This window comes from Camelina sativa, chromosome 8 (genome assembly GCF_000633955.1).
Source record: "Camelina sativa cultivar DH55 chromosome 8, Cs, whole genome shotgun sequence".
NCBI lineage: Eukaryota > Viridiplantae > Streptophyta > Magnoliopsida > Brassicales > Brassicaceae > Camelina > Camelina sativa.
In genome coordinates this window covers 5,077,385-5,091,079 of record NC_025692.1, presented here as the reverse complement: position 1 = coordinate 5,091,079, position 13,695 = coordinate 5,077,385, and the positions used below count along the sequence as shown (strand labels likewise).

General features: G+C 39.8%; 5 protein-coding genes across 8 annotated transcripts; 4 read left to right on the top strand and 1 right to left on the bottom strand.

Moving 5' to 3' along the window:
* On the top strand, nt 342-3,735 carry LOC104706232 (glycosylphosphatidylinositol anchor attachment 1 protein-like). 4 transcript variants are annotated; one of them, XM_010422402.2, is made up of 6 exons: nt 342-641; nt 723-814; nt 1,163-1,258; nt 1,535-2,337; nt 2,453-2,586; nt 2,737-3,735. In XM_010422402.2, exons 1-6 carry the CDS (start codon nt 517-519, stop codon nt 3,578-3,580), a joined length of 2,094 nt encoding a protein of 697 aa, XP_010420704.1. In that variant the 5' UTR covers nt 342-516; the 3' UTR covers nt 3,581-3,735. The 4 variants fall into 4 exon arrangements, with proteins under 4 accessions (XP_010420704.1, XP_010420703.1, XP_010420705.1 ...); XM_010422401.2 differs by having other exon boundaries at nt 345-641; nt 1,163-1,262; nt 1,530-2,337; XM_010422403.1 differs by lacking the exons at nt 342-641; nt 723-814 and having other exon boundaries at nt 1,164-1,262.
* On the bottom strand, nt 3,803-5,284 carry LOC104706231 (basic 7S globulin 2-like). The gene has a single exon (XM_010422400.2). It carries the CDS (start codon nt 5,101-5,103, stop codon nt 3,934-3,936), a length of 1,170 nt encoding a protein of 389 aa, XP_010420702.1. The 5' UTR covers nt 5,104-5,284; the 3' UTR covers nt 3,803-3,933.
* Nucleotides 5,766-7,552, top strand: LOC104706230 (basic 7S globulin 2-like). The gene is made up of 2 exons (XM_010422399.1): nt 5,766-6,692; nt 7,051-7,552. The coding sequence occupies exons 1-2, from the start codon at nt 5,829-5,831 to the stop codon at nt 7,408-7,410; spliced, it is 1,224 nt and encodes a 407-aa protein (XP_010420701.1). The 5' UTR covers nt 5,766-5,828; the 3' UTR covers nt 7,411-7,552.
* On the top strand, nt 8,076-9,794 carry LOC104706229 (basic 7S globulin 2-like). Its single transcript, XM_010422398.2, has 2 exons — nt 8,076-8,971; nt 9,304-9,794. Exons 1-2 carry the CDS (start codon nt 8,120-8,122, stop codon nt 9,661-9,663), a joined length of 1,212 nt encoding a protein of 403 aa, XP_010420700.1. The 5' UTR covers nt 8,076-8,119; the 3' UTR covers nt 9,664-9,794.
* LOC104706228 lies at nt 10,089-12,011 on the top strand. Its single transcript, XM_010422396.2, has 2 exons — nt 10,089-10,634; nt 10,947-12,011. Exons 1-2 carry the CDS (start codon nt 10,351-10,353, stop codon nt 11,872-11,874), a joined length of 1,212 nt encoding a protein of 403 aa, XP_010420698.1. The 5' UTR covers nt 10,089-10,350; the 3' UTR covers nt 11,875-12,011.

Sequence of the window (13,695 nt, the reverse complement as noted above, 5' to 3'; positions counted from 1 at the left end):
ACATACCATCTCTTACATGTATTTTGACGTACTATTTCTAATAATGTATATTGTCATTTATATGTGAAACAGTAGATCTCAAAATTATACTATAAATGAGCTTGGTCATTTATCTGATGTTCTTCAAGCACTAATGAGTAATGACCGTTTAGATCTATGTTTAGATCTATGATCTATCTAACACCTCATCTAATAATAACTCTTTTAAGGCTTTTAAGTTTTAAGCGTTGTTAAACTCAAATATGACCATTAGTGTAGTAAACTATGTAAGAGAGAGTACTGGCACCACAGTATTCTAAATAAAGCCCAAATCAAAGTCCAATACAACTTTAAGCCCACACCATCATAATCGGGCTGACCCGAATTGACCGACCCGTCGTCTACAATTCCCAAAGCCACGCGATTCTGGATCATCCCCAAGCTTCACTTTCAGGCAGTCGCTAAAGTTCCCGGCGATCAGAGTTTGTTGGTTGACTCGTTTCAAATCTCCCGAAATTGATCGGAGATCCGTGGATCATGGCGTCGGAGAAGCGGGATAAGGAGGAGGAGGAGGTGAAGACCGATGATGGATCTCCTAAAATCAAACCGAGACCGATCGTGCAGCTCGGAATCTTTCTCGTCGCTCACAGTCCCGTTTTCAGGTGAATGTTTTCACCTTCATTTATATTCTGTTTCTTTAGTTTCTATGTGTTGGTTCATTGATCATCTGATCGTGTTTCTAGTGTGGTTTTCTCTGCTGCTGGGGTTTTGGCGTTGCTAATTTTACCTCTACTGGCAAAGAACACTTACATCTCCGAGAATGCTCTAATGCCAGGTTTTTTTTTTTTTTGCATACTTGAAAAACGCTTTACAAGTTCACACTTGGATTCAAGTCTCGTTGTCAGTTTATTTTAGAAGAAGAAAAAACTTACTGTTTCTAGGATTTGGTTCTCTCGTAAGTGTTGATAGAAAAAAAAAAAGTACATTGTGAATCATACGAATGATGTTGAACTTGATTCTCAACAGTAGGGATCAGCTAGTGTAGCCTACTTGACATTGAGGGTGTTAAGCCAAATTAATGCATCAAATTGGAATCTGTAGGAGGGTTTTGAACTTTTGAGTAATGTGAGTTTATGGCTTGCCAACTTCGAAGGAGTTCTTTATTTTTGGCTCTGTTCTTCAGGCTCTGCACGGTCTATGCTCTCTAATCGGGATGTTTCTGATGGAAGCAAACTGGTGAAGGATATAAAGAACTATTGGTTGAATCATGAAGGCCAGGGTGTGTATGTCTTTTCTCCATTGCAATTCTTTCCAGTTTTCTCATGAAATGCCTATTCCTATGTTATGGTCTTATGGAAATAAAAAGAAACCTAGAAAGTAATTTGTTCTTCTTTATACATGATTCTTCGAGTATTGAAGGTTCAACTGTGCATCGTCTACGTTTCTTTTCTGCAATTCCATCTTTTTCAGATGTACCAGTTGACATCCTTCTGTTTCTGTCCTTGTCCAAGTAACTTAATGATTCGCCATTTGTTTGACTTTTTGTGTAGTGAAGTCCAGAAGCTCATTGGAAAATACATGTCAGATATGGGTGCAGAAGTTTATTATCAAAAGTTCCATCCTGAAGGGAATCAATTTCACCCCCTGCACTTTTTCTCCGGTCCTGATTCATATACACTGCTAGATAATGTCAGTTGTGCTTCTTATGGAGTCAATGTTGCTGGGATTATACGAGCCCCTCGTGGTGATGGGAAAGAGTCTATTGTGCTGGTTACTCCTTATGATTTTATAAATGGTGGAGATTACGAGGCTTTGTCTTTAGGCATTACTAGTACTCTTTTTTCCTTGCTCGCTAGAGTTACCTGGCTCTCTAAAGACATAATATGGCTTGTTACTGATTCTCGTTATGGAGACTATAGACCTGTTGCTGCGTGGTTAACTGAGTACCATTCACCCTCATTTAAGGTCTCGGATTTGCTGAAGTGTGGTGAGCTAAATACAGCTGATACCTTCAGACGAGCTGGAACAGTGGCTGCTGCTTTGGTTTTGAAGGTTGATGGTAGAAGTGAAAGGTTTGAGGACACACTAAGTATCTATGCAGAGGCATCTAATGGGCAGATGCCAAATCTTGACCTCATCAATGTTGTAAATTACTTAGCGGTGCACAGGCAGGGGTTTTATGTCAAGGTGGAGAAGGTTGTATCGTTACTTTCCTCTAGTTGGCTAAAGATTATTGGGGAAATATTTGAAGCTGTTGGGAAATTGGCGCGTACGTTAAATCCGGACTGGAATTTTGGTATCCCAGCTGCAGACTATCTTGAAGGCAGTGCTACCCTTGCAAGTTCACTATACTCCCAGGTAAAATGTATAGTCGATCTGTCCGTAATTAAGTTCTTGTGGTTGCAGTCACACTTATACATTTTAACAAGGAAAGACCTTGAAAGTTAACACTTTTGTTATTCATTCTCATCAGGCCCTTGGTATCCCAACTGGTCCTCATGGAGCCTTCCGCGATTATCAAGTTGATGCAATTACCTTGAAAATTTCACCTAGATTTCCTCCTGACAGTAAGACAAGACAACATGATTTCTTTCTACGAGGTGCCAGGTGAGTTTTTATATTTACTCCTTTCCCATTTTATACAATATACCTGCCTCTGCTAGTGTATGTGAATTTTATTATGCTTAAGAACTACAATACATCATTAGACTCTGTCTGAGTGTTGATGATAACTCTGTGCTTTCTCATTAAATGCAGGTTACTGGAAGGAACTATAAGATCAGTGAACAACCTCCTCGAGAAGTTCCATCAATCGTTTTTCCTATACCTGTTAACTTCGCCAAGCAAATTTATCTCTGTAGGAGTCTACATGATTGCCTTTGCTCTACTTGTAGCCCCTCTTCCAATGGTCGCAGCCTCTTTATATATTGAGGGCTGTAAAGCTCTTACCAAATCCACTGATAACCCCACTGAAAACCTCAAGTCTTGGAAATGGCTAGACGCAGCCAAACAGGTCTTTGCTTTACACTTGTTGGGTTTCATCGTCACACTGCTTCCTTATTTCATCTGTCAAGTACCGGGCCAGCATTCTCCAAGAAACCGCTCCATCATGTGGGGCACTACCTCTTCATCGCTTCTCCTTATAACCTTTGCCATAATCCCGGGTTGCTCTCCGTTCTCCTCTCGGCATCATGGAACCAACTGGGCAGTCTTGAAATCAGTGACCATCTCAGCTGCCTTCATTGGTCTGTGTCTTATGTCTATAATCAATTTCGCTACTGCAGAAATTGGAGCGTTGCTACTCGTGCCAACGTGTCTAATGGCTCAGCCTATAAAACCCGCTTTGAGATCCAGACGCATTAAGAGCCTGTTGGGTGCGTTCTGCAGTATGGTGTTGCTGACAATCGGGTTCCCGGTCATGTTTTTCGCAATCTCTAAGGGGTTGTTTGGAGAAGCGGTCGTGGGGTTAAGTCTTGGAGGAGAGTTCTGGACATGGTTAGAGTCGTTGTGGGCGTGGAAGAGTGCAACATATCTATACATAGGTATGGTTCATCTTCCTTGCTGGCTCCTTTGCCTCTGCATCTTGTTTCATCCTTCTTAATTCTAATTTTTTTACATCGCAAGTTACTTTTATTACCTCTTCACGCTGATTGAGATTGTTATGTTTTCTATTTGTCGCATGATAATGAGCTATATTAGAGGTCTTATGTATCGCTAGAAAACTAAAAATTCATGAAATGAATGTAGTTTTTTGTATTGGCTGTTGGGTTTTAAACACTATTTACTGCAAACGTTAGAAAGAAAAGTTTTAAAACTAAACAGAAAGCTAGAAACTATGCTTTGAATCTATTAGTACAACAAATGCGTGAAAAAACAGATACAAAGTACAAACAAAAGAGATCAAAATTGAAGATAATATCTACCAGTTAATTAGATGTGTTACAGAGGTTGATATTACAAGGAAGCTGTATCAGAGTGTGTTCTTTGTCCAAAACCCATCATTGAGTTGCCCAAATCGAAATCCAATATCAAGCCTTCTAATTGTAACCCGCCCATTACAATCGGGTTGACCCGACTTGAGCCGCCGTCTAAAATCCCCAAGCATCGGACTCCACCACCAACATCCACCATTAGATTCTTCCCCTGGATCCTCCACCTCACCATCTCGCTCTGCAACGCCATATCTACAGCCGGTAAATCTACCTCACTCTTGAAGCAGAGCCCGAACGGTGCGACGGGAGCCACCGGTGGTGTAGCTATAGTAGTCGCAGCTTTAGCGTAAGCTTCAACGAATACTGCGTAGATAGAGCTGTCCAGCATCGTGTATGGAACCACCGTACTCAGCTCCGCCGCTAACGGACCATCCACGGAGAGCTTTTCCCCGTTGACTCTGATCGATTTCACGTTAATTACGTAATCGCCACTCGAGCCGGTTAACAGAGGCGTGTAAACCAATGATCTGGACGCAGCAACTCCGAAAACCTCCTCAACCGAACTCGTCGACACGACGCCGTCTAACGGCGACAGGTAAACAGCCAAACGACGACGTTCGTTAGTTACGGCGGCGAGTTGCGAAGGGAGAGAGATCTGGGCCCTTCCTAAGCCCATTACTCCACGGGCTCCACTAGCGAGCCCACTTAACAGCCACGGTGGGGCACAGGCGAAAAGCAGATCAACGGTTCCAGGAGAAGCAACAGATCCAAATGACATGACGTCACTGAAAAGCTCTCCTCTCGCCGTAATTCCAACGGCGCCGTTTCTAACAAGCAATTCGCAATCCTTGGCGTCTCCACGCGATGATGATGACACTTTTCCATTCCCAGCTTTAGCCTTAAGACAGCCGCTAGAGCTACCGGAGATAAGACTCCGTGACGACGAGGGACCAGAGGAACAATCAAACCAGAGAATCGAACCGGCGAGATCGACGACGAGCTTGAGCGGCTCGGGAGAGTCACCGAGGCGAATCTGTGCGACGTATTGACGGGTTGGTAGGTCTTTAAAAACAGGGAAAACGAGTCCGTTGAGGGAGTCAGAGATCTGAGATTTGGAAATGATTAGAGCGGAGAGGAAGGAGAAGACGAAGAGGTACAACAGAGAAGAAGAAGAAGAAGAAGAAGAAGCCATTAGAAGAAGAAGAGTGAAGAGAGATGATGGATCTGGACGGTTTTTTGAAGGATTTTTGTTATAATATGGTTTGGGATGCGGTGGGCCGACGCTGGTTTAAGAGGGAGGGGAGGGGGCGAATGGGAAACGATAAGGATTGGTTCATTTTAAGGTAAGTGCTGAGTAGACTTGTTGTGTCGTTTCGCTCTTTGTGGGGACTCTTTTGTTTTGGTCAATGTTTATCCATTTTTATTTCATTTCAAAAAGGAATTTGGCACGTGTATACGAGTTTCTTTTTAAAAAAATTAGGAATATCCGTAAAGTTTATACCCAACTCACTACACCACCGGTCGGGAGTAGTTGGTTTGGTAATGGAAAATGTGAAATTGGGCTTATTTATATATGGGCCTTGTTTAGTGTGTGATATGGTCTAATTTAGTTTGGATACGTTATCACTAGACATTATAAATTTCTATCATCCTCTCAACATTTCATTACCTAATAGTTTGGATTTGTTATGAGTTTCACGATCCAGCAAGACTTTCTGCTATCTGTAGGTCAGATATAGGATTCAACAACCTAGTTTGAAAAGAAAAACAAATACTACCTCTTGACCCTTAGATTATATGACCTATTGACCCTCAGTTTTCTCTGTACTCAAAAATAAGGTTTACCGTCTATAATATACCATACCTCAGTAGTCCATCTGCATCACAAGCATTCATTTACAAGATAGAAACACAAAGATGAGTAGCCTCACCCTCACACGTCTCATACTATTTTTTTCAATTTTCGCAGCCATAACTCTCAAATCAAACTCTCAGTACCTTCTTCCGATCACCAAACACGAACCCACTAATCAATTTTACACCACTTTAAACCTTGGATCCGGTGGGACATCTTCCTCGAACCTCCTCCTTGATCTCGAAACCAACCTCACGTTGGTCAACTGGAACATATTCAATCCTCCACTTTTTGTCAACAACCTCGTGATTTGCAAAAGCTCCACATGCAACTCCATCCCCGGCAATGACTGCGACGACAACGGACTATTCTGTGTTTACCGACAATCAAGCCTTCTAGGTCAAAATGTCGGCGTAATAGGCGCTGTTGTCCAAGCCACAGTTAACATCTCCACCACAGACGGTGGCAATCTCCTCTCTCCATTCACCGTCCACCCCTTCACATTCTCTTGCGCCGGAGAGGAACCATTACAAGCGCTTCCTCCTCCCGTCTCCGGAGTTCTAAGTCTTTCTCCCGTATCTTCGTCGTTCACAAAACAGGTGACGTTATTGTTTGGATACATCCCTAAATTCTCTCTCTGCTTGCCTTCTTCCGGCACCGGTCATCTATATATCGCCACCGTTAACTACCTCATCCCCCCCTTCAATAGCGATAATCCCATTCGGATGACTTTGACACCGTTGAAAAACATATACACGGGGAATTATCTAATCGACGTCAAATCAATCTACGTTGACGGAACTCCTTTGTCGTTTAACCCTAATTTGCTTGCGGGCGGAGCCAAGCTAAGCACAGTGGTTCCTTACACCGTACTCCTCACCGATATCTACAATGCTCTTGCTCAGTCCTTTACACTGAAAGCCAAGGTATTCAAATTAAACAGACTCTTTAATTATACTTATATCAACAAAATATCATATTTTGATATTAGACTTTGATTTCAAAGATAAAAGCCACGTGAATCTTTTAAATTTAGGCGTATTTAAAGTATAAACTATAAGAAAAAAATATTAAATACATATGATTTCATAATCTCTATCTCATGCACAAGATATCATGTATATACCTTCGAAGTTGGTAAAATGGTAAAAAAAAAAAAAAAAACCATATAAACAAGAAAAATGATTACGTGTTACTTTAAATTACAAAGGAAATGTTTGTATGTTGTGTCTAGAGGAAAACTAATTAATTTATGTTTGTATTTGGGGTTTACCTTTTTCACAGACAATGGGAATATCTAAGGTTCAAGCAATTGCGCCATTTAAAGACTGCTTTGACGCACGCGCTGCAGGGAAGAACATGACGGGACCGAATGTGCCTGTGATAGATATTGGGGTGCCAGGAAGGGGAGGAGAGGTCAAGTGGAGTTTTCACGGTGCCAATACGGTGGTGAACGTGACGGAGACAGTGATGTGTTTGGCGTTCCTCGACGGTGGACAGAACCCGAAGGACTTGTTGGTGATTGGGACACATCAGCTTCAAGACCATATGCTCGAGATCGATTTTAGCACATCCCTTATGGGTTTGAGTGACTCGCTCTTGCTCCATAACACTAGCTGCTCCACGTGGCCTTCCCAAAACTAAAATTAACCACACATGACAATAAATAAGATTGTGATATGATCGACTCTGACGTTTCAGTTATTAGTACACTCCTTTTTGGCGGTGTACCATGTATGACACGTTTTCTATGACCACATGTGTTCCAATCGAAATAAATTATCATCCGTTTCTCTTATATATCTATCGTTTGTTTAACATTCTAAAGTTAACTATCCTCTGTTTTCTATATACATGATATTTAAAGATTTTTCATTAACTAATTTTGAAATTGAAGTACTATATTTTCAAAATCTCAAGATGAACAAAATCTTATTATACGAGTATGAGTTATGAAGTATACCCCACCACGTGACTTATAATAACTTGAGTTGCGCTCATTTTGCATAATTAGTGATAATTGTTACTAGGAAACACCGACTGATCTTCTCCAATTCTTTTTCATATATATTCAATTGTTGTCAATTGTCATGTGTTACATATGCATAATACTCCTTTTTTTTTTTGTAAGAGTGCGCGTAATTCAACTCTAGGAAATAAAGATCTCAACGTGAAACCTCAAAATAATTAAAATTTAAATAATAACCAATATTTTAGTGTTTCCACATTTCCTTAGATCCAAGATGTGTGTTTACATGTATAAATACCATACATCTACAGTCCATATTCATCACAAACAAACAATCACATTTATCATTTGATTCCAAAAAAAAAGTAATCCAAGAAAACAAAGATGGGTAGCCTCACGCGTCTCATAGTCTTTCTTTCCATTTTGGCAGCCATAACTCTGAAATCAAACTCTCAATACCTTCTTCCTATCACAAAACACGAACCCACAAATCAATTCTACACCACTCTCAACATCGGATCCGCCACAAAATCTCCCGTAAACCTCCTCCTCGACCTCGGAACAAACCTCACGTGGCTCAATTGTCGTAAACTCAAATCCGTATCTTCACTCCGCCTAGTCACTTGTCAGAGCTCCACATGCAAGTCCATCCCCGGTAATGGTTGCGCCGGCAAATCCTGTCTCTACAAGCAACCAAACCCTCTCGGTCTAATCCCCGACGTAACCGGCCGTGTCGTCCAAGACAGAGTCTCTATCTCCACCACAGACGGCGGTAAATTCCTCACCCTAGTTTCAGTACCCCGTTTCACATTCTCCTGCGCCGGCGAGAAAGCACTCCACGGCCTTCCTCCTCCAGTCGCCGGAGTTCTTGCTCTTTCTCCCGGATCTTCGTCGTTCACGAAACAGGTGACTTCAGCGTTTAACGTTATCCCTAAATTCTCTCTTTGCTTGCCTTCTTCCGGAACCGGTCATTTCTATATCGCCGGCGTCCATTACTTTATCCCGCCGTTCAACAACAGCAGTTTTCCGATTCCGATGATTTTCACGCCCATTAGAGGCGTTGATTCAGGAGATTATCTACTCAACGTCCTTAATATCTACGTTAGCGGGACTCCCTTGACGTTGAAACCCAATTTGCTAAACGACGGAGCTAAACTCAGCACGACGGTTCCTTACACCGTACTTCACACCGACATCTACAATGCTCTTGCTGAGTCGTTTACACTCAAGGCAAAGGTATTCAAAACAAAACCTCATCGTTTGATATTGGACTTCGAAATTCAAAGATAAAAGCCACCTAAAGATTACAAGTTCATGTGGTCGATTTACTTGAGAATTAAAGATTACTTCATAGTTCATACTGATGCATTCGTATTAATTAACTATGAGGTGATATTTTTCTAATGGAAACATCTTTTATATTTTTTTTGACATTTGAAGTAGATCTACGAATATGAAACCATATTAAAATAATATATATATATATATATAGATTGTTTCTTGAAAATTACTAAAGCGATAAAATAACTCTGTTTTATTTTTATTTATTTGTGGTTTGAATGATACAGGCAATGGGAATATCGATGGTTCCATCGGTGGCGCCGTTTAAACATTGTTTCGATGCACGCACTGCCGGAAATAAATTGACGGGGCCTAACGTGCCGGTGATTGAGATTGGTTTGCCGGGGAGGATGGGGGAGGTGAAGTGGGGGTTCTACGGTGCGAATGCGGTGGTGAAAGTGAAGGAAACGGTGATGTGTTTGGCGTATATCGACGGTGGAAAGAAACCGAAGGATTTGATGGTGATTGGGACGCATCAGGTTCAAGATCATATGCTCGAGTTCGATTTCAGCAGGACGGTTCTCGCTTTTAGTGAGTCACTCTTGCTCCAAAACACAAGCTGCTCCACTTGGCCTTCCCAAAAATAGAATCAATGACACATGAGATCATCTTTGACTTTTCAGTTTTGTACACTTCTTGGTATTGTATGACACGTTCTCCATGACACATGTGTGTTCTTATCGAAATTTAAAATATTGAATATCGTTTATTTTTAGTATAGTTTTATATTCGCTTATTTGATAAAATTAATGTTTAAGGATTTTGCACATTAACAAAATTTTATATATATCTAAACCTGAAAGTCAAATTTAAATTTGTAAATTCAAATTTAAATAAAATTTATAGTATCTATTAGACTCTGAAAATCTCAAGTAAAACAAAATCAATGTGTTTCAAGATTTTCATTTTTTCTGATTTTTTTTGCATTGAATATATAAAATGTATATATATATATATATATATCTGCATTGGGAATAAGAAATATATACATATAAAATAAAATTATATATAGGATAAGATATCCATGAGATGAAAAGAGTATACTCTTCTAAAATATTGTATGAGAAGCTTTCTAATTAATTTCTATAGTATACTATTGACTCAAACAGCTTATATATAAATACTTAAATAGAAAGCTTCCAAGGAAATCTACCAAAGATTTCAGGGCAAGCTAAAGCTACCAAGGGAACACTTGGTTATTTATAAATAGACTATAACTTCCATTATAGCAACCATACCATTTCCAAAATCAAGAAACAAAACTTTATACAATAATGGCTGCTCCGATCAATTTGTTATCGCTCTTCATCATCTTAACCTTACAAACCTCCCTCGCCATCCGCATCAACAAACCAAACCCACCGGCTTTTCTACTTTCCTTGATCAAAGACAAAGCCACGTTTCTCTACTACACAAACCTCAACCTCGGTAACAACAATCACTCTCCTCTCACTCACAGCCTCGCCGTCGATCTCGGCGGTGGCTCATCCGTTCTTCTCCGTTGCAACACCGCCGTAAAATCCACAAGTTACCTCCCAATCCGCTGCGACTCCGCTAAATGCAAACAAGCCAAGCTCGACTCGTTCTGTTTCAACAAGACCGCCACTTGTGGCAAATACGTTTCCACTTCCTTCACCGAGCATCCACTCAACACACTTCTCGGTCTTGACTCCGTCTCTCTTCTCATCTTGAAACGTAACGGCGTCACTAAAACCGTCCACTCATCGCTGACTTTTATTTGCACCAACGACGCTAACGCCTTAAAACTCATGCCGGAGGTTGTTAACGGAACCATCGGTCTTGGAAAGTCCTTGATATCACTTCCGTCCCAGCTCGCGTCCATGCACAAANTCCGCTGCGACTCCGCTAAATGCAAACAAGCCAAGCTCGACTCGTTCTGTTTCAACAAGACCGCCACTTGTGGCAAATACGTTTCCACTTCCTTCACCGAGCATCCACTCAACACACTTCTCGGTCTTGACTCCGTCTCTCTTCTCATCTTGAAACGTAACGGCGTCACTAAAACCGTCCACTCATCGCTGACTTTTATTTGCACCAACGACGCCAACGCCTTGAAACTCATGCCGGAGGTTGTTAACGGAACCATCGGTCTTGGAAAGTCCTTGATCTCACTTCTGTCCCAGCTCGCGTCCATGCACAAAACCCCGCGAAAATTCGCTCTCTGTTTGCCCTCTAAACCATCCGGTTTAGGGAGCCTTCTCATTGGAGGAGGCTCTCCTTACACTAACGATGTCTTCAAGAACTTAGCCTCAACTCCTCTGATTGTTGACAGATCTTCCGGTCGGTACTTCATTGACGTGAACTCCATCGAAATCGCTGGAAAGAACGTTCCTTTGAATAAGAAAAGCCGTGGAAACGCTATGATATGTTCATTGGCTCCTTTCACCATCTTGCAGACTTCCACTTACAAGGCTATGGTTAGGGAATTCGTGAGAGAAGCTAAGCTGTTGAAAGTCGCAAAGGTGAACCCTTTCGAGGCATGTTTTAGCTCCAAAGGGATGGAAAGTGCAACGGCGGTTCCGGTGATTGAATTGGTGGTGAACGGGGGAGCTAAGTGGAGGATTAATAGGTGGAACTCGCTATTGAAGGTGAAAAGAGATGTGGTTTGTTTAGCGTTTTTGGACGGAGGTGTGAATATGAAGACAATGGAGATGGTGATCGGAGGTTATCAGATGGAAGATCATCTTGTGGAGTTTGATCTCGAAGCTTCCAAGTTCACTTTCTCGTCTTCGCTTTTACTTCGCAATACTTCTTGTACCCAACACATGATTTTATAATCTTAATAACATAAAATAAACAACAACCGAGGGATTATTAATTTATTATAATAGAGGATATATTATGAATACCATTAGTGTAATATAATGTTAATATCGTTAGTGTAAGGAGAGTGGTCGTGCGTTTGACATTTTGATTGGTAGAATTTTTGAAAGGTTTTTGTTACAAGCTTCAAATTCAATTCATAATATCATATAATTCATATTTATATTTTGTTACTATTAGAATCGCGCATATACATTGCATTTTTTTAGTTGTTCTATACGTTTATGAAGAGCCTAATAACTGGTCTATTATATGCTGGGGTTATATGAAAGTAATAAGTCGGCAATAGTTTTCTTCTGACCCACAAAAGTGTAGTTTTTTTGTTATCAGTTTTTTTTTTTTTTGTTGGCCAATTGAATGGGGTCAGTTCATACGTTTCGATGGGAGCATAAGCAGTGCAACCCGGGGCTATCATTCTTCCCTTCCCCAGCTAGAAAAAGAGCTTTAGCAACACTCATTGGGCGACTACGTACAAATACAATACAAGTCATGTGCAATAGCGTTTTAGCTGAAGCTTTCTTTTAAATTGTATAGAAGGAAGAAATTACACCATTTTTCATATACTTAGCAACCAACTAATCATATGCCCTAAAGATATTTCAAACATTTTACTTCTTTTTTTTATTTAATATTTTGCCATATATATATATATTTAATTATTATTTATCTTATTTATTTACAATATATTCAAATTCGAAACATCAATATATACAACACTTCATCATATCTGCAAAGTAATCTTATATCTTTCCAAAAAATAAACAATTAATCTTATATCTGTAAAATGTTGTGTATGTTACCAATTAAACATAGAATATTATTGTTATTTTCCACCAAAAAATGAATAGTATTAATAAACAATTTTTATAAAATAATAATAATAATCTCTATTATCACTATAAGAAAACACGCGTTTTGCGAGGACAAGTTGCGACGGAATACAGCTCTCGCAAATTTGCATTGGATTTGCGAGGACATTACGAGAAACAAAAAATCTTTAGCAAATTCCTCGCAAAATTGCGAGGAAGAGAGTCGTCGCAAATCCGCTGCTCATTTGCGAGGCATTTACGACAAATTCGCAGGGAAAGTCAACTTCCTCGCAAATTAATCGCAATATTGCGACGCAATTGCAAAAACAGAATCCACAGCAAAATTGCTATGGAGCTGCAAGTGAATTGCGATAGCCATAGCAAATCCATTGCAAAATTAGGAAATTATTTTTTATAAATATTACAAAACTTAATATAATTATTCTGAAATATATTTCAATGTGTTCATAAGGTAAATTATTCTGAAATACATTACTATTAATGATAGAAAAGAGTATGATGACACATTGGACCTTATAATATACTTGAAAGTTAATTTTACTTGAAAGTAAATTTTACTAACTTTTAAAATTATTTTGATGGTTTTTATAAATTAAATATACAGAGTTTGCGACATATTTGCGACTGATTTGCTAGATATATAGCAAATTAGTCGCAAATCTATCGCAAATTAACATAATCATAGCAATTCCCTCGCAAATGACAACTTCAAACCCTAAACCCTAAACCCTAAAGACTAATTACATTATTATCAATGATAAAAAGATGAATCCAAGACTTATAATCAAAAATAGGGCACTGCAACACAAATTGTTGGAGAATTGGACACTTTGTGTATATTTGTCAAATATTTGTCCCAATATAATGAACATATGTATGATATAGTGTAGAAGATAGTTAATGATTAGTGGAAGATGCAAAATTGGACAATTATGGAAAGTTTGA